Below are 25,199 nucleotides of genomic sequence, written 5' to 3'. Positions count from 1 at the left end.
CAAGGCTTCATATTCAGTGAGGAAATGAAGCTGGGGAACAACATCTTGTTTGCTTTCCTTCCACAGATCATATTCTGCCAAACGTTACTCGTTTTCCGCGAATTACAGTACATATGCTACTGCTGTTGCTCTGAATTTGGTTTACCCTTTATAATAGATGAAAGGTTTACTTCAAGGTATAAGAGATTAATAAACTGCACCTACAGGGTTTGTTTCCTTTTTTTAATCATAGATTTTGTAATTTTTATTTGAGAGAGAGAGAGTGCATACGAGCAGGGGAGAAGGGCAGAGGGAGAGAGAGGGACACAGAGAATCTTAAACAGCCTCCATGCTCAGTGCAAAGTCTGACCCTGGGATCATGACCTGAGCCAAAATCAAGAGTTGGACACGCAACTGACTGAGCCACCCAGGCATCCCATGGGGTGAGGGGCTTTTCCCTTCACTTCCCTTCCTTTCCTTTCCCTTCCTTTCCCTTCCCTTTCCTTTCCTTCCCTTCCTTTCCTTTTAATGTTTTATTATTTTTGAAAGAGCACAAGTAGGGGAGGGGCAGAGAGAGGGGGATAAAGGATCTGAAGCGGGTTCTCCGCTGAGAGCTGCGAGCCTGAGGTGGGCTTGAACTCACGAACCTTGAGATTACGACCTGAGCCCATGTCAGACGCTAAACAGACTGAGTCACCTGGGTGCGTGGGGCTTGTTTCTTAAAGACACAAAGTTAAATGTCTCTCTGTATAATGTAAGCTATAAAATCACTCATCTTGAGGAAAGGTGAGTTTTCCCCCGTTTTAGGATAGTTTTCTCTTTTTGGATTCAGTTATTCAGCTAGCCCATGTTTAAATTATCTGAAAAATGGCAAACTGTATTTCACTTGGTCAACAAAGGCACATCCTAATAATTCAAATAATCTACATGTTGTTATTCTTACAACTGAATAATTTTATCCATCTACCAGGTGAAGAAGTCACCATCGATGAAAATTGTATTTCATCCATTAAGCACTGTGGTTGTTCACTTCATAGATGCTAACAGTCATCTGAAATATTTTATATGATTAAATATTTGAAATAAATGGGCTTTCATGCTATTGGTCTTAGTTTCCACAGAAATAAATTCTCTCCTCATACGTTGTTGAAACCAAGGTTGGTAGCTCAGTCTTGCTAAACGACTGACTGATTCATTTGACTCTCCAGTGACCAAGAGTTGGGGATTTTTAAATTTTGTTTTCTTCTCTAGAAAAAACAATTATCTGGCTTATTGATATTTAAAACATTTTGCTTTAGGAGGTACATTTTAGAGGTGCAAGAATGATTTTAGTCCCATACTTTCCAACCTGGGGAGAAAGTTCTGAAAACTTAGTAGAGATGGAACATATGGAAATTCCAAAGATGTATGGTTGTAGAAAATTATAGATCTTTTCTATTTCCTTTGTTTCTTTTGTTCAAAGCTGTAAGACACAAATTAAAAACTGGGGCCAGGGGCTGAGCCTAGGTACAGAAATTCTCGCCATCACCACACTCTTTTGTCTTATCTCACCTCTTCATATGAGACTAAATGATTTTTCTGACCCCTGAAGACTTTGGAACCTGGATCTCTGCTTAAATTTCTCTCTCTTTTTAAATGCTTATTTATTTTTGAGAGACAGAGAGACAGAAAGAGACAGGGAGACAGAGAATCCCAGGCAGGCTCTCAGCCACCCAGGTGCCCCAATTTATCTCTTCTTTTAAAGTTTATTTATCTTGACATACTCCCTTATTTTATTGCTATAGACAAAATAGCAGCATTACCAGATAATCTTATGTTTATAACTTTGCATGAAAATTCTTCTTGCCCATATCTAAAATAACACTTAATAAAATCAAGAAGGCCAATTTTTTTTGTCAACATCAATTTCAGAGAAACTAATTATGTATTTGTCAGATTTGTACAGTAAATAAGGAAAAAAATAGTGACTTTAAAAGTCTAATTTATATGGTTACTTTTTTCTAATCTCTTTATCATTTAGAATTGAAACGCTCATATGTTTAACTATACATAAAACCTGTTGTAAGGTACCCATTTAGGAAAAATAAATGAGACAGTAAAAATGTTAAGATGTATACATTCAAATACTTTTGGCCCCTGCAAATTTTCTTCCTAGCTCTTAAAAAAAAATTCTTTTTTAACGTTTATTGATTTTTGAGAGGGGGGGGTGGTGAGGGGAGGGACAAAGAATCTGAAGCAGGCTCCAAGCTCTGAGCTGTCAGCACAGAGCCTGACATGGGGCTCAAACTCAAGAACTGCGAGATCATGACCTGAGCCGAAGTTGGACGCTAGGCCAACTGAGCCACCCAGGTGCCTCTCTTCCTAGCTCTTTAATACATTCATAGAGCAGGTTATGGAGTCAGCTGGGTAAAAATACACAAATATGCATGCAGCAACAGAATTACTCAGTGTTTTACGAACCTCAAATAGAGGGGAAAGTAACCTACCTCTTCCCTTATTTCTCATCACGTTTCTTAAAGGATTTAGAGAAATCATAAGGAGCAGGTAGGGAGAGCCTATGTAATCGCTTCTTTCTCTTTCATGGCTCCTCACTGTCCTTTTAGAATACAGGTGCTCCATCAGGGACCAAGGATAGATCTCACTGCTGTGGAACACGACTGCGAGGAAAATGCACAAGCCGGTGCCCGGCTCTCCAGTTCCGCAGAGGAGAGAATGTGAGCAAGCACAGGGAAATGCTCCTATGCCCCCAAGACCCGGATCCATAAACTGAGCTTCCCAGGACGGCCTATGGTTCACTTGTCCCTAGTTCTCCTCTTCTACTGCACCAATCACTATTTTCCTCTGGTGTTGTCTACTGAACCAAATGAGTCTAAACACCGTTTAAACACTAAAGATCGCCTGAGAGCGTATGCCATTTATTTTTAAGATCTATTTCTTTTCATTTCTACTTTCTAGGAAGGGATTTTGAAAAAAACTCCTACATAGGATATCTTTTCCTATTTTATATGTTCCTGCTGCTACTATATTCTATGTATTAGAGAGGGGCCAACATTTCATTAAAAAAAACTATATATACATATATATATACTATATATATATATACACACTATATACTATATACTATAGTATATAGTATACTATATAGTATAGTATATATATACCATATATATTTATATATATACTATATATAAAACTATATATACATATATAAAAAACTATATATACATATATATATATATATATATATATATATATATATATGAAATATATTTTTTAATTACCTTGTCCAAAGTAAGCTCCCTTATGCACAGCTTGAACACCTTGGTAACCCAAACTTCTACAGACGACCTGTCCACCTCGTAGCTCCCAGTGGTCATCACAGACTGTGCCCCAGTGGCCACTGTGGAAAATCTCCACTCTGCCCTCATGAGGACCGCTACCACCAACCAATCGTACGGTCTTAGGTGGAGCTGGAACAAAAGCAAGCAGGGGTTAATTATATATAACTATTGTTTTATAGTGCTTAAAAAATTGCCACATTTTTCCCCCAAGAAGTAGGACTACTGAAACAAATATTAAACTTTCTAGCACCACCTGTTGGTAAAGAGTTTAATTGCAGATATTGCTTTAGTCAAAACGGAAGTCGAATTTCTTCGGTCTCAACACTTCTATGAGTGACATATACAATTTATATAAGTTACATATATGAGAACACTTCAAATATTATGCCCCAAAGACTTTAAAATTCAACATCTAAAAGTTTATTAATATGCTAAAGACTTTTCATACTACTTAGTAAAAATAATAACAAATTGGTTATTTTCTTGCCACATTAACACACAAACCGGAACACACAATCCAGTGACTTTCGATGATGTAGGAAGTGGAAGATATTTTATAAATTATAAACATAAAAATAGATGACCAAACATCCTATCTTTTACAAGAGAATCAAGATAACTATAGTGCCAATATTTATTATTTTGGATATTTTGAGAAATTACTAAGGCAATAAACTTTGTGAAGAAATATACTATGTGTTTAACTATAAAAATTTTGTTCGCAAAATTAATCAAATTGCTATATATGATAAACCTTTATAAAATTTTGATCATGTGCACGTTTAAATGACTATTAAATGACTCTTTTGGTTTTTTTGTTTTGTTTTGTGTTTTGGGAGAGAGAGAGAGAGAGAGAGCGCGAGAGAGAACACCCAGGGCAGAATCCAAAGACACAAGGCTCTGTCTCAGCGGTGAGATCATGATCCGAACCAAAATCAAAAGTCAGACGCTTAACAGACTGAGCCACTGAGGTGCCCCGTGCCTCCTATTTTTAAAGAAAACAACATAGATATATATATATATACATATATATACTATATATATGTATATATATACATATATATACTATATATATATACATATACATATATATAGTATATATATGTATATGTATATATATATAGTATATATATGTATATGTATATATATATAGTATATATATGTATATATATACATATATATAGTATATATATGTATATATATATATAGTATATATATACATATATAGTATATATATGTATATATATTGTGTATATATGTATATATATGTATATATATTGTATATATATGTATATATATTGTATATATATATAATGAACTTAGGGACAGATAAATAAAAGTATGTAAATATTATAAAAACAAGTCACTTGGAGAATAAAAATTTCTTTTTTTATTTCTTTTTTTAATTTTTATTATTATTTTTTTAAGGCTTATTCATTTTTCAGAGACAGAGAGACGGAGCGTGAGCAGGGGAGGGGCAGAGAGAGAGGGAGACACGGAATCCGAAACAGGCTCCAGGCTCTGAGCTGTCAGCACAGAGCCCAACATAAGGCCCGAACTCACTGACGGCGAGATCATGACCTGAGCCGAAGTTGGACGCTTAACCGTCTAAGCCACCCGGGTGCCCCCAGAGAATCAAAATTTCTTTAAAGAAACTTTATTATTCTAGTAAGTTTTCATTTAAAAATCATTTGGCTGAAGAATAGAATGAAAGGCAGAGACAGAAAATACTTTTAAAATTTAGTTCATGGCTAAATAAAAATAACAATATTCTCTAATAATTATAAAAGCCAACGAATAAGTACAGTTCTATTTAAATGTATCTTTTTAATGTAAGTTTGAGAAACACTATAGTGAAAAAAGCAAGATGTGACTATCACCAAATATATCCCTGTCATATGAAAATGGAGTGTTAGGGAATGGGTTTACAAAGCTCAATTAATTGAATACTCAGCAACATTTTTTTTCTAAATTTTATTGAAACCATAATCCAGTAACAAGAATACCAACAATTTTCTATAACATTCTATAACAAAACTGACTGAGCCACTCAAAAACATAAAAAGCTAACATGTTAATATGTGGTATTATAATTATAATTATTTTCTTGATTCTTCCAAAATAGAATTCAGTGCTAAATACCGAATTAATGTAATCAGGCCCAAGTGCATAAGCCATTCCTCACTTAATAAACATGAGTTTAAAACATTCTTAAAGGCAAAATAATTTGTTGTTACAGTATTCACACTTTCAATTACCAAGTAAAATACCCATGTGACCCAGTCATTCATTATAATTGCTTAAGAAAATGGGCAATAATAATCCAGGCGTGGATTGTTTAATGTTTTAAAATATTAGAGTCATGTAGTATTAACAAGTACCACCCCCAAAGGTTTTGTCTTTCCAGAAGTCAAATATACCCACACATAATATATTTATCATGATGCTGTGACAAAACACATCATATTCAAACAGCTGATTACATGAGCTTGATGTTCTTCTTACCCAAATAGGTGTAGGAAAGTGTTATGGCTGTGTATTCTTTACCACTTACCCCTCCCAAAATGTCATTAAGAAGCCTTGTGTATCCTGGGGTAGTATTTCTCAAACATTAGTATCGTCTTAGCCTGTTCAGGCTCTATAACACAACACCATAGACTGGGTGGCTTAAACAATCAACGTGGTATTTTTCACAGTTCTGGAGCCTGGAAGTCGAAGACCAAGGTGGTGACAGATTTGGTCGGTGGTGTGGCCAGCTTTGTTGGCATGTAGACAGTGTTAATGCATTTGTCAAGTAAGAAGGAGTAGGGGAGCTATTTCCTTATTGAAGGTGAGTTTTGAGCAAAGACAGTAAGTCCAGCTCATAATAGATATTTAAAAAATCTTGATATAGTTATGTAATATTAATTATACTATATATTTAGATGTGTTTTCTTTCTTTTTTATATCTGTCACTGTAGAGTATAGCTGAAGTGAAAAACCCAAGAATCAGATAATCTGGATTTTAGTTCCGCCTCTCACATGGCTTCTATGACCTTATGAAAGCATTTAACTACCCTAAGACCAAGTTTTTCAGCAAGCCAAAAATATCTACTATCTCACCCTCTGCAGAAAAAGCTTGCCAACCCCTGGTGTAGTTGAAAACACAATCCATGGACTGGAATGCCAGAGGATTTCGGTAGGGATACTTTTGCTAAGTGGTCCTGGAACAAATAAGGTCATGGCTCATCTCTGCTTTCCTTTCCAGCTTCGCTGAGAACCACTCCATCCATGCACTTCTTGCTTTTTACTTCTGTTACATAACTGGTCACATTTCCCAAATAAGCCTTGCTCTCCCTTATTTCTGGAGCTTTGATCACTGTTGGAAATGCTCCCTCAACCCCCTACACCCATTCTCCCACACACACACCATCCAGTTCTCCCCGTGCCGCCTCCAGTCCCAGGGTTTGGATAGGTTTCCGTCTTGAAGCTTCAGCAGCACTAATGACCCACCAAAGCACTCTAAACCAGTTTGTTTTCTCCATTAAACTGAGATCCTTACCGCTAACATTTCAGCACCTGGCAGAGCACAGGATTTCATTTAGGAGGCACTTGATGAAGAGTTAAGGTATGAGTGAGTGAATGAATCACCGTGAGCTCTTCCTGATGTGCAAAGTGCATTCCTGAGTGGATGGAGTTAGTAAATGCTGAAAATATCAAACAATAGAAGACATAGAATTCAATATTTCACAGGTGTCTGGAGGGACTATAATTCCTACGTGTAGAAGCAGTAAGGGAAGATGCTGGTTTACCTGAGATAAACGAGTCCCATTCTGGGAAGAAAGGATGTGGCTATTTACTGAGAGCCCCCCAAGGTGGGAGGGATGATCAGAAGCCTTTATATATCCTAAAACCCAGTTTTGTAGGTTCAGAGGATTTATTTCTTAGTGGCAGACTAACGTTAAACAGAATCTTGGGACTAAATGTCAATTCAATTTACAGCAAGAAATGTAATTGCCTCAAAAACTGGAATATTTGTATCTACTTGACAAGGCCATTTTCTCCCCGTGGGCAATCTGCACAGGAAGTCAAATTGCAATCAGTGAATTATTACTTTAATTAATTTATTAATTTACAATGAGACACAGCAATGAGATTTTGCCTCTGGGACCGGCCAACACTGTTTGGTTAATACATTTTTCTTTACATATGTTAATACATTCCATCAGGTTAGGTGATTTGGCATATCTCTGCTCTGATTCATTTTCGTTTAACTTCCTACAGGCAATCTGACTATTCTTATTCCCCAGTTCTGAAGGGAAGGGTATAGTACTGATCATTTCTATATATTCTTAAAAGTCTGTATATAAAATAAAACCAATATATAAGATATTTATTATACTAATAGCTCACTCATATTTCTATGATCATAAGAAAATTTTTTCAAAAGAAAAATATGTCATAGAGCAGATAATTTACAAAAAGTTTTATAATGTAATGTGAAGAAATAATTCAAAACATAATAAAAGTTAACAACTTTGGAGGTTATTTCTGTTTTGTTTATTGTGGACTTATTTTGAAAGGAGGAAATAAGACATAACTATAATAAATATCTTAGAATAGAAAAAGAGTTGATTATTATATATACATTAAATGAAGAGTTTTGGGGGCATTAAGCATAACATCAAAAGATCATGTAGAAATGGAAAAACAAAGATGATAATATAAGTATTATACAAAAAGACCAGAAGTCCCCAAGGAAATTACAGTAATTTTGTATATGGGGCAAGAAATTGAATATATAATCTTTTTCTTATTTTCTGGAATTGCATTATTTTAAAAACTAAGATTCATAAAAGAAGTGGTGGCTGGAGAGTCACTAATGTCCTTACTGTTGTAAAGGGTCAATGACTCAAAGCTGAAATTCACAAAATTGAGAGGAAAGAACAAGCTCAGAATGAGCGAGATATAAGGCCATTCATGGAAGGAACACACACAATATTGTCTGCTGTTTGTGCATAATACATATGTAGCAAATGTATAAAACCAGAAATGGAAAGAGACATATATATTCCAAGATAAAGGTTCACCCTGGAAAAGCTAGGGACGCTGGCATAAATAGAGTCTCAACTGTATTAGTTAACATTCTGTTTCGTAAAAAACAAATACCTGTAGTCGGTATGGTAAAACGTCAAATTCTCCAAAATCCAGGTGATGTGTACATGACTACTGGGTAGCTGTTTGTTATAAATGTTCATCTTTTTTCCCTTTATATTTGAAATATATTTTATTTAAAGAAGAGAACACATCTACAGCTCTGTTGATGGAGCCACACGTGAGCCCTAAATAAGTTACAAAAGTGCTTCAGTGCCAGTCTTAAGAGTTTGAAAAAAAGGGATTCTAACTCTACTAGGCTCTATTAGATAGGCAAAATTCTAATTTGAAAAGAGAGATCAGGAAGGACGTGAACTATGGGGGCTTCTTTGCATGTGTCCCTCACCGCTACTTGCGTAGAAGTCAAGAACGGAGGTTAAAAACAATTCTTGAGGAGTATAGTTATCTCAACTATTACCGTATCATTTACCTCATGGTCACGTTTTCTTTATTCATATCATTTATTAGAATTAGAATTCAGGGTTAAGTTTATTACAATGGTAATTATTATATTTATTTCCAAATTTAGTAAATTAAAAAAAAAATCTGATTGCAGTTTGATCTGGAAGTCCTCACCATGTGGCCAAATTCCTCAAGAAAGGAAAGTGATGTCTTCTTTATGATAATTAGCTTCATGAGGTAGTTAGCTATGAACCGCACAACCTTGATATCAGATGTCTGGAGAAACAGAGTTAAACCTCTCTGGAAAATTACCGTAACAGATTTTGAATCTTACTCTGGAAGTTGAAGGAGACAAACATTTTGGAAATCCGAGACAGAGCAGAGCACAAAGTAGACGGAGAGGGTCTTAGTGGAGAAGAGGCGTGCAGTGTAGTCTGATGACAGTGGAGAGATTGAGAGCGGCCAGGGAGGAAAATGTAGTGTCTACACTGGCTGGGAATTTCAAGACAATGAAATCTGAGGTTCACCTTTACCTTGTAGACTGTTCTGCTTGCATTTTCCTATTATAACTAAACCTTCAGTAAAATCCTCTCAGATCCCCAGGCAGCACTAGGCTTCTTCCTCAAATGAAGGCAGAGATGTAGTGCTCATTGTGGAATGAGCAGTGTGGAGAGAAAGAAAGGTATGTAGGTTGTTCCCTAAACCAACCACAACGAATGATCCCCATCGTGTGGCTTAAAACAAGAAATTTATTCCCTCACAGGTTTGGAATCCAGAAGTCTGAAATCAAGATGTCCACAGGGTCATACTCCTTCTGAAGGCTCTTCGGAGAAATACTTCCTCACATTTTCCTAGCTCCTAGTGGCTCCTGGCAGTTATTAATGTTCCTTGGCTTGTAACTGTGTCACTCCAATCTCTGCCTCTGTTTTCTTCCTGGGTCTGTGTGTCCCTCTCATAAAGATGCCATTTGAGTTAGGGACCACCTGGATCCAATATGGCCTCATCTTAGCTTAATTCCACTTGCAAAGATGCGACTTCCAAGTAAGGTCATATTCTGGGGGTTCATGCGGATGTGAATTTTCACATTCTTAAACCCAGTATTACAGAGGTAGCAGGGAAGATACATGATGGAAGGTAATTTTTTCTGTATTTTCATCAGACTATTTCAGATAGGAGGCACTCAAATTGCCTTAGAACATGAGGTTGGTGTTCAGTTTTATTTTAACATTGAAGAACAAACTAAAGGCCCAAGATCTGAGGACTGCAGAATAGGCAGGTAGTAGATATTTTGGCGACATTGGAAATTCACTGGAAATTAGTTAGCAAACTCCACCGTGATTATACTGAACACTCATAGTTCAACTGCTGAATAACTAAAGACTGAGAATCTGTTGCTTCAAAATCCACGATACCAAACTCACACAGCACTGAGTAAATCTAACTTAATTATGGATGGGAGTGAATTACTTCAGTGTGTGCAAATTAAAAAGTAGCAGAAGGCTATTCTTGCCTATATTTCATTTGTCAGTTTTTGAGCTTTCTCATCGGAGATAGCTTTAAAAGAATCTTGCTGGAAGAAGTGGTAAATTTTTAAGATGGAAGAACTTTGTGTTTAAAAAGAATACCTCTCTTGTTGTGCAGATCCCCACAAGGATATGATGGTTAAGAATAAGTTTATGTTGCGGGGGGGGGGGGGGACAAACAAAACACAAAGGTTGAGTAAGACAAGAAAAGCAAGTGTGGTTGGGAGTGTAAGTTGTCTGTGAGTATCCTGGGCGCTAATGTTGCTTCTACTACTGGATTTCCAAATTGTCAGTTAAACAGACGTGTCTGTGTTTCAAAGACCATATTGTTTTCTTCAAGGGACCGTATCCATATATTAGGGTATTGATTATCATTTTAGACCAATTTTGTTATTATTTAATGTCTCATTTCTACGTGAGTCTTAGTTTCTAGAGTTGCTGAGGAGAACTGCAAAAAATTTATAAAGGTGCATTTTACTTGCCTATTTTTAGACTATTTACAATTTGCTCTTCACTTAAAACCATTAAGATACTGAATGGAGCTAATTTAGAAAACTCACACCACAAAATAGCATTAATTACATTATCATTCTTTCTGATTTCTGAAAATGTAGACATCAGTCAGACCTCATAAATGTCCTTGTGTCCCTCTTTATAATCTGTTAAGACATTGATAAGTGATTTAGCCTATTTGAGCCTTGACTATTTATAAATATATTAACACGTACCTCCTACATTTGAGGTGTCGAATATGACATTATGTGGAAAAAATGTATTTTAAATAGTAAAGTACTATACAAAAGGTAGTGATAGAATTATTCATTTTATTTCATTCTGAAAGTTATTCTAGGAAACTATGAAATCATAGACTGTGGGGATTTTGAGTTGTGGATTTCGTGGAGAAAAATGTCTTAACTTTGGCCCAAGGAAGATTTATCTGTCCAGTTATTGGCAAGGCTGACAACCCAGGACAGATTCTTTGACTTTTTATGAAAAGAAAATTATTTTCTAAAATAACTGAGTGCCCCTTGAATTGGATCAGGAGGTAAATTAAAAGCCAATATACATTCTCTTTGTCATTGTGTGCTATATTTTGTTTAGGCTCATAACTTTTCAGAGCTCCAGGGGCCATCACGACTGACTTGCGGGGACCGGTAGAAAATAGCATAGACAGTCTCCATTACCTCTGCATTTGATAGGAGAAGCCATGATTTGTGTCCGAAAGCTGTGTCCACAATATTTGAGGACACATCACTTGACGTCTCAAATATCCAACGAAAAAAGCTGCTTCTCTCTCCTCCAGGACTCATTGCTTCCATTTGCTTAGCTTAAACTTTGGCTGTTTTTGTGTAATCAAAGTAGATACTCTTAGAAACAAGAAAAAAAGCACAGGATAGCAAATTTTGTTTGGATAATAACAGAAAGAAAAGCAGAAAATAATGCAAAATGTGGGTCCTTAGGTTAGGGTACTAAATGCTTTATTTCACATGAGAGGGTCCTAGTGCTTATTTACCAGAGGGGGCTGGGGGGGGGGGGGTGGGGTGGGCGGTGAGGATCTGTATCATAAAACAGGAAGCTTGTTTAGATGGGAAGTCAGGCTGCAAACTTCCTTTATGACTTCGGACAAATTGTTTTGCCTGCTTTCATTGTATTTAACTTCTTCATTTGTTATGACATCTTGTGGAATTGCCTTCTAGGACTTTCGTGAGAACTGGTTTAGTCCATGAATGTACTTTGAAGAGGTTTGCAAAAGAGACTAAAGAGACTCTAATGTGATAGGATTTAAAATGAGATAAACCGGGATTCACACTCCGCCTCATATATGCTAGCTGTGTGATTTTGCACAGGTTAATGACCTGTTCTAAATCCTCATGGGAGAAACAGCAGACAGGTAGGTTTCTTGAGAGGATTAAGTGAAGTAGGTATATACATAGGGCTCTGTAGAACACCTGGCCCAGAAGACTCACTCTTTCTGTTATAGGTATTGTTATGAATATTATTATTTCTTAAAAATTCAGATTTCTGGCCTAATTGGGAATCGGTGATGATATGACAAAAGTATCATGTATAAAAGAAATTTTCAACTACACTGTGCTTCAGCATTCCAAAGAAAGCTTCTGGAAACCGCACATAGCAGCCCACAACCCAAATTCCTGCAATAAACATCTCTGTATGTTGAGTCCAGCCATCCATATGTGATAAAAGCCTGAGAGATCATTCTGATGCTCACCATAGCCTGAGAACAAATGTCAGACCAATAAAAGAATTTTTTTGCATCATGGAAGAAATGACCTAATATTGCTGTCCAATAAGCACTTAACAAGAATATTATTAAGTATTAGTTAGCAGCGCAGTTAAGTTGATCCACTTTTTCAGGAACTTTAGCCCTGCACTCTGAGATTCTGAAGGGGTGATCCTGCCCAACCCATCATTTGGTATTGATCCTTTACAGACTACAGTACTTAGTCAAGGGAAAACTCAGATTCCAAAAAGAGACCACAAGAGTTCTTTTGAAGGAAAAAGGTGGCACTCTTTCTCAGACATGGATAAATGTGCAGATTCTGCAGCACAGCAAGAGCCTAATAGACTATGAATGGATATGAGAGAGAGAGAGAGAGAGAGAGAAAAGGAGAGAGATACTGAATCTAAATGACTTAGTTTGAACTCCTGGATCCCACTAAGCCTGAAGCAAAACCATCTCTTGGAATTCTCCATTATGTGAATCAATAGGTTCTGTGTCTCCATTAAGCAAGTTTCCACTACTTTCTACTTAAAAAACTCTTACAAAGGCATAAATGGTGATTATTTGAGAATAAAAATTCTCAAGAAATAGCTTCCCAGGTCATTCTTTTTCTCATGATCTAATTAATCACCCTTGGTTACAGTCTACTTAAACTGAATTAGCCTGGCGATCTTTATTATTCCATGAAAACACCGTAATGTAAAAGAACATCCCTGAAATGTCAAAACAAAACATTGACAAGAAACAAATAAAAGTGAAATTGATTTTATAACTACAAAAACAGCAGAAGGTCTCACATTTACTTACTATACAATGTAGGCCTTGAGAAGTGAGGGACAGGAAGATGGGCAGAGACACCTGAAGCAGATCTTCCTCATTCTGAAAGTTCCAGCTTTGCCCCGCGAAGATTTAGATGTGACACTTCAGACACTGACATCAATTCTCGATACTTTCCTGTTATAGGATGAATTACATCCACCCAAAATACAACTGTAGACATCCTAATACCCATGTGACTGTATATAGAGATAGGGCCTCTAAGGAGATAGTTCAGGTTGACTGAGGCCATACGGGTGGGGCCTAATCCAACAGGACTAGTGTCCTGAGGGCACTTAGATCTTGGACTTCCAGGGTCCAGAACTAGGAGGGAACAGATTTGGGTTTAGTCACCCTGTCTGTCGTACTTTGTTCTCACAACCCTATCAGACTAATCCACGTCTCCCTCTCTTTTCCTCTCTGTTTTGTGTTTAGCTGCAAATGAAATGAGTAACAGAGTCCCTCAATGGGTATAAATTTGAAAATACAGCTTTTTCTCTAATTTATAAGTTAGAAGCAGCCATCCCTGTTAGGTCATGATCTGAGCACAGTAAAAACTTCCCTTTAACAAAATCACTGTGCCACTGAAATGCCAACTTTATTTAAAGGCTTAGCAGAGTCTATTTAAAAAAAAAAAAAAAAGAAAGAAAGAAAGAAAACGGCAAAGGGGCACCTGGGTGGCTCAGTTAAGTGGCCGACTTCAGCTCAGGTCATCATCTCACGGTTCATGGGGTTGAACCCTGCATCAGGCTCTGTGATGAGAGCTCAGAGCCTGGAGCCTGCTTCAGATTGTGTGTTTCCTTCTTTCTCTGCCCCTCTCCTACTTGTGCTCTGTTTCTCTCTCTCTCAAGAATAAACAAACATTAATTTTTTTTTTAAAAACCTGCAAAAGTATTTATTAAGGGCTTACTAGATGTTTTACTACAGTAATAATAATTACTCATTTGGCTACTTTCTGTGATTAATATAATACATGTTCTTTTGGTATAGACATAGTATTTCTATGTGCGAGTGAAATAGAAGGTAACAGAATATAACAGGAGACTACGACAGGAGAGAGTTTGGCATGAAAGCTTGTTTTGGAATAGAACAGATAATCATTTTGTAGGGAATAAATGAATTATGCTATAAGCCATGTGGAGTTTTTGCAAAAATATTGTGCACAGAGACTGAATATTTGTGTTCAGGTGAAGCAATTTACCTTTCAGCATTTCTAGGAAATGGAAAATCAGAATTACACAGAACATCATTAGGAAGAAGGGTGGTTTTCATTTTGCTAAATCATTCACATTAAGATTCCTTTAAATAGTTCCCGGTAATGAGCATCTGAAAAGTTCTGGGATTCAGGTGTTCCATTTTGCAGTGAGTGGGTCAGGCAGAATGCGTGTAATTCAGGGAAGCAGGGAATGGAAATCACACAGAGCACCCCCGGGAAGGGGCCAGTCTGTAGGTTAAGCCATAATGGGAGCTATTTCTCGGGCACTTCACGTGCAAGCCAGCAACTGTGTGGTTCTGGGGAATCTGGTGTTGAGATTCCCTCTGCAGGATGGTGCATTTCCAGAGAAGTCCAGGGCGAGAGGGGGCGAGTATGGTTGTGAGCCCGAAGTCGGACGGTGCTTTAATTGGAACAAAGGGAACGATCTCGTGTTGGCGTGAGACCACAGTGACTGCAGAGTGGGAAGCCAGCACCCGGTTCTCTGAAGTGGGGCAGGCAAGCCGTCTGGTCTTCTGAGGCTGTGGATGATGGGAACCGGTGTGTTGGGTCTAGCCCACCACTTTCAGGCTCGTAACTAGATGGATTTCAAATTTTGCTGGTGTGAGAGACCTGGGTGGAGCTGTACTGATTGGGTTTTTTTTTTTTTTTTTTCCTTCTAAGTGGCTCAGGTAGGAGTCGGGTTGTGTTGAGTCAGCTCGGAAGAGAGACTCAACAGGGTAAATGCTGACCGCTGGATCCATCCCCGATTTAAATCTCTTATTTCAACTTACACGACGTATTAGTCATCTCCACTATTCGGGAACACACCCATTGTGTTAACGGAACGTTACACGTTTTGACAACACCTCATGGACTCGCATAAAGCTTTAAAAACCACAGAGTGTCAAGAACAAGAAGGCTTAGCTAAGTTACCTGGAGCCACGTGGCTCCCGATGGCGTATTCTGCTCAATCATAACGGGTGCTGCCGCCGAGAAAACTACACAATTGAGTTTGGAAAAAGAGACACAATAACAGAAGAGGGACATCAAAGCAGCCAAATTATATTCAAAAATATATCTGTGAGCCAGTTACTGAAAAAATGTTAAGAGTGAGCCAGTTACCGAAATAAAAACAGAGTATTGACAGGTGGTTCCTTCTCCTCACGCCCATAAGTAAATAACTCTTATTACCGACAATGTAAACTTCGCAGATGTTCCGGGGAGACTATGGTTCTGAATAATAGATGTGGGGCAGAACTGGAGGCAAGAGCCGACATAGTATGTGAAGGTAGAAACATACACAAATCAAGATTAATTGGCAATGCTTTTTTTTTTTTTTTTAATTTGAAATAATGGAAGTCATACTCTAAGAATTTCCACCTGCTTTGTGTCTTCAAATTATTAGGCCCATTCTGGAAAACCAAGTTGCTTATTACAAATCTCTTTCCCTCTTTTCCCCACACCCTCCACGCTATGCATTTGCGGCGTTTATATTTAGCAAAGATAAAACTAGTGTGGGGGTGTTGAATGCAGTCATAGTTACAACATGGGACGTTGGAGATTGATACACCTGGCTTTGAGTTTCTGCCCTTCCATTTATCAGCAGTGAGCTTCAGTTTCCAATCTACAAAATGGGAATAACAAAGTACCTACCTCAAAGGCTCTTCTGAGGATTAAATGAGATAATGCATCAAAAGCCCCTGGTGCACACCCAGTGTTGTCTAAATGTTCACTGTTATCATTATTTAGTGTTTGGAGGAGAAGGTTTTACTTCGGTTGGCTGAATGCTTTGAGAAAGACCAAAATTCATTTGTGATTGTGCTGTCCTCAGCAGAAATCAATTGGAAGCCAAACTGATATTTCACACCCTTGCACGAGTTTTAAGACACTGTAAATTCACATTCTAATTATAGTCTCATTGGGCATGAATAAAGCACAGTAAAAAATACTAACCAATGACACATTAGTCATCGGTGTGTTTAGGACAGAGCCTCACACAAAGTGTTTAATTGTATAGTAGGAACTGTTTTTGCTTGACTGAAACACACTTCCACGTCGGGCGAGAACAGAACAGAGGAATCCTTGTGATAAGCAGGAGAGCTCGAGGCAGATTTCTGTCTCTTCCTCGCACATTACTCAGGGTGGTATAATTTGTGCATCTGAGCTGGGCATTCAGATCTATTTTTGTCTAAGGAGAAAAGAGAAATCCTTCTCCCCTAATTTGCAAAGTCTGGATCAGTATTTCAGACAGAATCTACTTGCACTTTGGGCTGTCAAGCAACCTGTGAATGGAGTGCCCTGCAATTATCTGCCACGATCTCTGGGATCAGGGTCATTCTGTGGCCAGTGTGGACCACGGCCTGATGGCAAGGGAAGACGGGTTCCCAGGTTCTAGTTGGCCCGCAGTACAGAGTGGGGTAGGAAGTGACACCTAATTCAACCCTGGACAAAGAGCTTCAACTCCCCTCCAGGTGTTTGCATTAACTGGCTAGTCGACACGGCCAGTCTTCTAATACTAAGGACCATCTCGAGACTGGCTGATTCCTCCCCCTCCTCTTTTTTGTTTTTATTCTTGGAGACTCTGGTGTCATTAGGGGCAGACCCAGAGGACCATTGACAACTCTAATTTGTTTCAACCCTTCTTGGAGCTTTCTCATCAGCAGAGTCTTGGGCTCACGCTTTGTCCTTCAGAGCCTGGACTCTCTTGTTTTATTAGACTGACATTTTGTTCGGACCTCTGTTGACAGCTTCTGGCCTCTGGCACACGCTCCGTTTAGTCACTTCTTTTATTTACAACTTACGCTCTTCTGCTCGGCCCAGACAAACTCAGTGATTTGTGATCTGGTCACACTTTCATTCCTCTGTCTCGCGTAAAATCTCATCTTCTTCTCTAGCATCTCTCTCTTTTTGTCCGTGACATTTACTTGGCTTCTTGCATTTTCATTTTGCTTTCGCTCCTATCCTCAGGACCGGTTTTAAATGTCTGCGTGATTCCGGCACGGAACAGCAATTCCGGTTCAGAGAGACCACGGCGAAGCAGACCTTGCGTGTTTAAAGCACTTTATGATTTTACAGGGCATCTTCACACACACAGTATCTCACGTGACCCTCACAACAACCCTGTGAGGTAGGTGTCATGAAACGCTTTTCCCAGGAGAGGGAATGGAAGGGCTGAGGGACCCACGGACACGCTCAAATTCTACCAGAAATTCAAGACTGGGACGCCTGCGACTATTTGTAAACCGTGAAGAAAATGAGAGGTGTGAAAACGTCATCTGCTAATAAACAGAAAGAACTTCAAAAACAACATGATAGCCTATATTTTTCCTATTCCTTGTTTCGGTCTGCCTTTTCTTATCTTTTCTTTCCCCTCTTTTTTATCCCTTTCTTCACCTACCTAAAATATTTCCAGTTCTATGGAAATATTTCCTTATCTTCAGGATCTATACTAGATACTTAAAGCGTAAAATACAAAAGAGCTTTTTGCAATAGAAAACTTCAGCATTATTTTTTCACGATCAAAATATTTTCTTGAAATTGCCAGGTAATTGAAGGAAGTAAGTTCTGTGTTTTGGTCTAAATGTGTTGAATGAACTGTTCAAGCTCTACTTTACCTCACTATAAACTTGGGGGAAAACGGGGCGGGGGGGGAGGGTGGTATAATTGTAGAGGAAGCAGGTAAGAAGGTAAACTAAGCGAATCAAAATATTTTTTAATATTTTAAAGAATTTAATAATCTTGATCTCCTCTGAACACCTGTACAGCCCTGTTCCTCCCCCAGTATAGCTCTGTTGTATTGTATAATCACCTGTTTCCATGTCTAGGCTTTCAGGGACTATTAGCTCTATGAGGGCCAGAGACAATAGTTATCTTATTAGCTGTTATTATGTTCGGCTCCAGGAGGCACACAATGAACATGTGCAGAGTGAATGAATGAATGAACGAATTTCCTTTTATGTTATCCCTATCACTTATTGAGAGTATTGTTTTTGAATGTAAAGAACCCAAATATAATCAATATCCATGAGATGTCTCCTGGAACCCAGTGGGTTAACTTGGGTTCAGTAAGACATCAGATGAGTGGGGAGCAGAGGGCTCCTGGTCTTGCTCTGAGAACTGGTAGGAGCAGCTTGCCAGTCAGTACATGGGAGGTGACCCAGCTAAGGGTGCCGGCAGATGGTGGTGATGGTGGGTTACTGGAGTGGGAAGAGGTCTGAGCATAGGAACAGAGGTCCAAACAGCACAAAAGACCCGGAGAGAAAGCCATGTGGAAGCTGGGTACGACACAGGAACCAGAGTCATTTGAAGGAGCCACAAAGGGATCTTGGAGTCAGTTGTGCGGATGATTTGTCCGGAGGTGAGGGGCCTTTTAATGAGATGGTAGCAGAGGGTGTCTTGCCCAACCTGCCTGATCTTAAAAGGGCCCTGCCCAAATATGATCCGGGAGTTGCACTGGTCCTGACAAATGTACAAAAGAGGAAATCAGTGATTATTCCTTTTATATTTAAATCATGCCTAAAAAAATATTAAATGTATTTCATTTAATATTTCATAATTTCATATAAAGTTTTATTTATCAGAAGTAACTGAAGATGTGGGGAATCAGGCAATTTCATGCAGAATAAATTGGTCCAACCTTTTTGGAGCCATTTACAAGAAACCATCACATTGTAAACTGCAAGCCACCTTTGGACTACTGATTCTACTTCTAGCAAATAGTCTATTATAGAGTATTTCCACAAGATCATGTACGAGACTGCTAAATGTAGCATTGCTTAATAAAGCCAAACCATGGCAAGCAAGAAATCATCAGGCGCTCCTGACTAGGGGATAGAATACTATAGTCACTGTGGCACAGCTATATAATGGAACAATGCACAGTCATCGAGAAAAAAGAGCTAAAGCCACATGGACCGACGTGGGCAGACCACTGACATGTTGACTTAAATGAGGAAAAAGAAGAACATACTGTATAGATGTCTGTGTATATGATTTTTTCTCTCTTTTAGAAACATTATGGAGTTATACATACTCTCTATGGGGCGGGGGGAGTGCATGGAGGGAAGTCTACAGATCATAAACACTCATACACAGAAATGTCTCTATCATTGCTTTCACAAAGCAAGTGTGCACTTAAGTTCAAAACAGCCATGAAAATATCTGTAAGTGAAACATTTCTGAACGTATCTGAAAAACACGTTCAAAGCGTTGGTAACCCCAGGTAACAGAAGGCAGTGTGGGTGTTCAGTGTATAGATTGCAAAACAGCGAAGTTCTTTCCTTGCCAAACTTCCCCAGAGTCAAGGTTAAGTGGCTCAGAAAAAGTCTCAGGAACGGGAGCAAAAGAGATAAAAAAAAAAAAACAAAACAAACAAAAAAAAAAAACCCAGAGATAAAGGCAGAGATAAAGACAGAGATCAACAGGAAGATAGGGAAAAGAGTTACAAAGAGCTTAAGTGAAAATAACTGGAGTGAAAAGGAGCACGGAAGGTAAGTGGGATAAAAAAAAAAGTGTTCCAGCCGTCAGAAGTGATCACATTCCAGAAGTAATGAACACAAAGGAGAAAATGTATACTAATGTTTCCGTATCTTAATATAATAACAGCAACGCTAATAATCACCGAGTGATGCCAAAGCTCGTGGGGGAGGTACACACTACTAAATGTTGTTCAGTTTAGGGGCAACGGGATCAACAGTGCAACAACTGTGAAAAGCATCCTGTAGCTATGTGATGCTTTAGTGGCTGGCATTCACAGTGCCGACCCTCAGTTATCTAAGTGTGGCATCCGTGCACGGTACAGGTGAAAATAATTCCTTCTGCTCTAAGGCAGAGAGATTGGTACTACGTTTTTAAAATAACTACGACTGAAAAGTGCTAGAGTTTTGGTACATTAAAGGATTAGCCATAATCTATCTAAAACAGACCCTGGTTGGGTAGAGATTATGATCACTGTGTGTGCGAGCGGCTACTCCCAGAGAGCACACACAGCACACACAGGTCCTACTGGGGATGCAGGGGAGGGTCCCTCAATCCCTTTTCATAATCCTTTCACTGGATCCCTGTGGACGCAGCCCAGACATTCAACTGACTTACAGCCTGGTATGTTGAAGACATCTCCTCTAACAATCCTATCAAAAGGGATCCCAGTGTGAAATGTATTCTGTTGAGGTTGTGATGTAGAACACAACCTTTCAAGTTTTTAGTGATGCAAAACAAAACACAAAAACCCCAGCCTTCAGGGAATTGACAGGTCAGGGTTCTCAGATTGTCCAAATTCCTATAGGTAGCCTTTCAGTAAATTTACTCAGTAGGCAAGGAGGCTATAATTGTTTCTATTCATAAACTTGGTTTTCCTTGAGCAGATTGAAAGTGGCTTGAAAAGTGAACAGTTTTCTATGTGGAACTTTTAGAAAACTGTGCTCCTCAAGAAAACAAAATACAAATGGGTAATGAAACTTAGAGTTGAATAATTTAATCTATTTGTTTTACTCCAATTAGCAAGCTTTATTTGTAGAACACTGTGTCTGGCTTGCAAAGAATCTCTACGGCTCAATACTGTAAGTTCCCAATATTTGCCTCGAGCCCAGACCACTATCATCACAAGCTTATTTATTACAAGGCACACATAAAAACAATGAACCATAAACTTACTTAGCATGCTTCCGCTCCCTTTTTCCCCCTTCTGGCCTTTGGGTCCAGGATTTCCTTGGAAATAAACAAAAAAAGCACCAATTTTATTTTAAACTAATTAAAAAATTAATTGCTGTAAATGGAGACAAAAATTAACTGCTTTAAATGGAGACAGAGCGTCACAAAGTAACCTGGAATCTCAACTTAGAACAACCTACAGATGCTCAAATACAATAATGTTGATGGTAATAACAATGGATATCATTTTATTTTATTAAAAAAATTAATGTTTATTCATTTATTTTGAGAGACAGAGAGAGAGAGAAAATGCAAGGAGAGGAGGGGCAGAGAGAGAGAGAGGAAATGAGAAGAGAATCCCAAGCAGTCCAACTCGAGCCTGAACTCACAAACCCTGAGATTATGACCTGAGCTGAAACCAAGAGTCTGTCTCTTAACCAACTGAGCCATCCAGGCACTCCAATGATGGCCATCATTTTAAAAGTCTATTAGGTCCGTTACATAATCTCAAATTACCTACAAGGGCATTAAACATCCGATTTTCCTAAAGCAGGCAAAACTAAGGTATAAGCACAATTTGTGCTTATTCATCTTCTGTGTTTGTTTTCCCTCTTTCTTTGATTTTGCCTTTCTCTCTCCCCCCAGGATGTCTTGTGTCTTTTATCCCATCTTAAGCCTTGATTTCTGTATTTTCCATTATACTTCATCTGTTTTTCTATTTGTTAAGGGGGAAAATCCCAAACATCTGGGAATGAATTTCTGAGAGTGCTAAGATCCTGATCGCCTCCTTCTGAGGGAAGGTAAGAAGGTCTGAGGGGCATCTAAACCTCTAAGCCTACTTACTTTGGCTTTGAGAAACCTTATCTATTTACATAGGGGTGTGGTACAAGGCTAGCATTTTATAGGAGGGTCAGGATTTAAATAGGTATCAGAAACAATGTTAAAATCTTTGCTAAAGGTTGCTATTCAACCACAGCTCCACCCTTATTTCATTTTTTAAATGTTTATTTATTTTTGAGTGGGAGGGAGGGAGGGGGAGAGAGACCCCGTGTGTGAGCGAGCACAAGTGTGGGCAACCAAGCACAGAGTACAAGCAGGGGAGGGGCAGAGAGTGGGAGACACAGAATCCAAAGCAGGCTCCAGGCTCCGAGCTGTCAGCACAGAGCCCCACTCGGGGCTCGAACTCACGGACCGTGAGATCATGACCTGAGCCAAAGTCAGATGCTTAACTGACTGAGCCAGCCAGGCGTCCCTCAAATCTTTCTGAACTAAAAGTTTATTCTTCCATCAAATGAAAAAATAACACCTTCCATTGAAGAGTTACCTTGAAAATCAGCAACGATGTTTATAAAGCCTCTTGCCCATAAGAGATGAATAAATTAAGAGACGGTAGCTCTTACCGTTTTACGACATCTCCCAAAGCTTAGCTAGAATGGTCCCACTGTGGTTTTATTCTCAGTGAACGAGAAAGGACTTTTTCATCTCACTTCACATTTTATGGCACCATTTTTTTAATGCTTATTTATTTTTTTGAGAGAGGGAAGGAAAGAGAGAATATGATACAGTTATTTTTAATTTTAAAGTTTTAATATTTATTTGGGTTTTTTATTTTTTTGTTTCCCTCATTTAGTTTACTTTGTATTCACCTTTGTTTTTGAACATTTGTTCTTATTCATCATTTAAAGACTTTTTGAGCCCCAATTTATCAGATTTAAAAATATAAAATTACATTGATAAGTAACATGAAAATTGAGATTTAACACTTAAAAATTATAAGCTGTTTCCAATTAAAATTTCATTGTGAAGATTTCATGAAATGCCAACCATTCCTCTTTAGAGTATGAATAGATTGTCTCTAACCATTTTCCATACAGGATTACACTGTACATAATTATATTCACTTTTTAATTGTGGTTCAGTCATTTCAGGTAATGTGAAACTTTCAAAAATCATTAATTTATCAAAGTACACAACTCCTTTCCAATTTTTTCGATGATATACTTTTATGAGATATTGTATCTCCATTTCCCCAAGAGGAAAAGTCTAAGATATTAAACAAAAATCGGGACAGGGGTACTTAAAAGGGTGTAATGATCAGTTCTAATTCTTTTCAGAGAAGGTAATGTAACAAACAAGCTTAATTTGATCATTTTTGCTTTATTTAGAAAAAAGAAAGAGCTGTACACTCTTCTTGGCAGTCCTTTTATATTACAATTTGTTTTGGATAGTTTAAAAATAGAAATGCTCCAGCCAGAGTCCTGAGGGAACGACCCACTTCAATCCTGTTAGCTCTAGGATCTTATGATAAATAAAAAATCAGGTTTTTTTTAAATTTTGCTTTTTTATTTCATACCACTTTTTAAAAATGATAAAATGAAACAAAACTTTTTTTTTTCCTTCTTATAAGTAAATACAAATGTTTTAGGTTACTCTAGCATGACTCAAAGATCTCCTCACAGACGAAGTTACTTGGAGATTTTTTTCTCACAGGTAAACACATCAGAAACATCCTTGCTAGAGAAGAGGAGTGCATCCCTCCTTTACAAGGATACCTTTGGCTAAAACGGAGCCCAAGAATTGTCAAAACCTGGAGGTAATCTCCTTTCATAAGTGGCACTCTTCAATCAAAAATAAGGAGCTTATATTTCTGAAAGCCATTAAAAAACAAGAAATAAAGAGTATGTAATATATTGACATTCTAACTTTATGTAGAGGAGGGGGTATTTTCAATCACATTATGATTTCAAGTTTTTTTAGTGCCCCTGCTACGGGCTGGAACACTAGGTTATTTATTTTGCCACACATGCCCTATGAGCCCAGGTCTTCAGGTATTTCAATTTTAGATGAGACCATCCTCCGCCCTAAGCCGAAGACTGCTTCCTGTTTCCTGAAGGCTTCACCTTTGACCTTCTCATTAACCTCCCCCCTTCTTCCTGGGTCTCCTCAACCCCTCCCTTATTTTATCCTGCCATCTGCATCTAAGTGGTATTCAAATCTCTTTCAAAGAAAAACAAAATAAATCAAATGAATACCACAACACAGAAACACCTGATATCTTCTCTGAGAGTCAAGACTGTTCAAGAACTGACTCTACCTCCATGTTCCAGCTGATCCTGGATCCTCCACACCTCTGAGCATCCCCCGGTCTGGTTTCCACTCACCCCATGGAAAATAAAGGTGACATCCTTACAACAATAGCAACAACAGCAAAGGGACTTCTCTAGAGCTCATCTTACTCAACCACCTTGTGAAACTCGTCTTGCCTTTGGCTTTTTCTCACCACATCCCCCAGCTTTTCTTAATCACCCTGGCTGCTTCTGCTCAATCTACGGCTTGGCTTTTACTGCGGATCCTGTACCTCGCTGGTTAAGGCTTCATCCTAGGCCCCTTCTCCTCTCACCATCTGCCCATGAAAGAGTATTAAAACCAAAGATTCCAATAAACTTTTATATAATCATAGCTACAAGTGTGTCTACCTCTAGCCTCTCCTCTGAATTCCAAACCCATATATTCACTGATTTGTGACTATTTCCATGAATGTCACAGAGAAAATGTTCAGTAATTATCTGTCAAATAAATACATGGATCATTTACGGTAGAGAGTTTCAGATACTCTGAAGAAAGACCATAACTCACCCTTACAGTCGGACTTTGAATGGGCTGTGTGACTCCAGCCGAAGGGAGGCACCTTATTTACAGGCTCTAAAACCTAGTTCATTCAGCGAGGTTACATTCAGAGATTTTGAAGATGGGTAAGGTTACATTTCAGTTAAATCTTCAAAACTTTCTGAAATACATATGTCAGATTATAACTGCTCTACTCTATAGATCCGTTAGATATCAAGACAACATAAAGTCTTTCCTTTCTCTTAAGGACTATTAAGGACCGTGTCTTATTTACCCCTCATTTCCCAGGATCT

The 25,199-nt window shown here is 38.3% G+C and overlaps 1 protein-coding gene across 4 annotated transcripts in view; it reads right to left on the bottom strand.

Annotated features, from left to right (window-relative positions):
* MSR1 (macrophage scavenger receptor 1) overlaps positions 1-25,199 on the bottom strand; it is an 82,554-nt gene that overhangs the window by 10,877 nt on the left and 46,478 nt on the right. For 3 of the 4 annotated variants that reach the window (XM_042934401.1, XM_042934402.1, XM_042934403.1), the window contains exons 8-9: positions 21,283-21,336; positions 3,261-3,449 (exon numbers count right to left, since the gene is read on the bottom strand). In XM_042934401.1, the coding sequence (XP_042790335.1) occupies positions 3,261-3,449; positions 21,283-21,336 (243 nt within the window). Of the gene's footprint in view, positions 1-3,260; positions 3,450-18,316; positions 19,090-21,282; positions 21,337-25,199 lie in introns of those variants that run through there. The other variant, XM_042934404.1, reaches the window with a different exon arrangement.

This window comes from Panthera leo, chromosome B1 (assembly GCF_018350215.1).
Source record: "Panthera leo isolate Ple1 chromosome B1, P.leo_Ple1_pat1.1, whole genome shotgun sequence".
In the NCBI taxonomy this organism is placed as follows: Eukaryota; Metazoa; Chordata; class Mammalia; order Carnivora; family Felidae; genus Panthera; species Panthera leo.
This window is presented reverse-complemented; position numbering and strand designations above follow the sequence as displayed.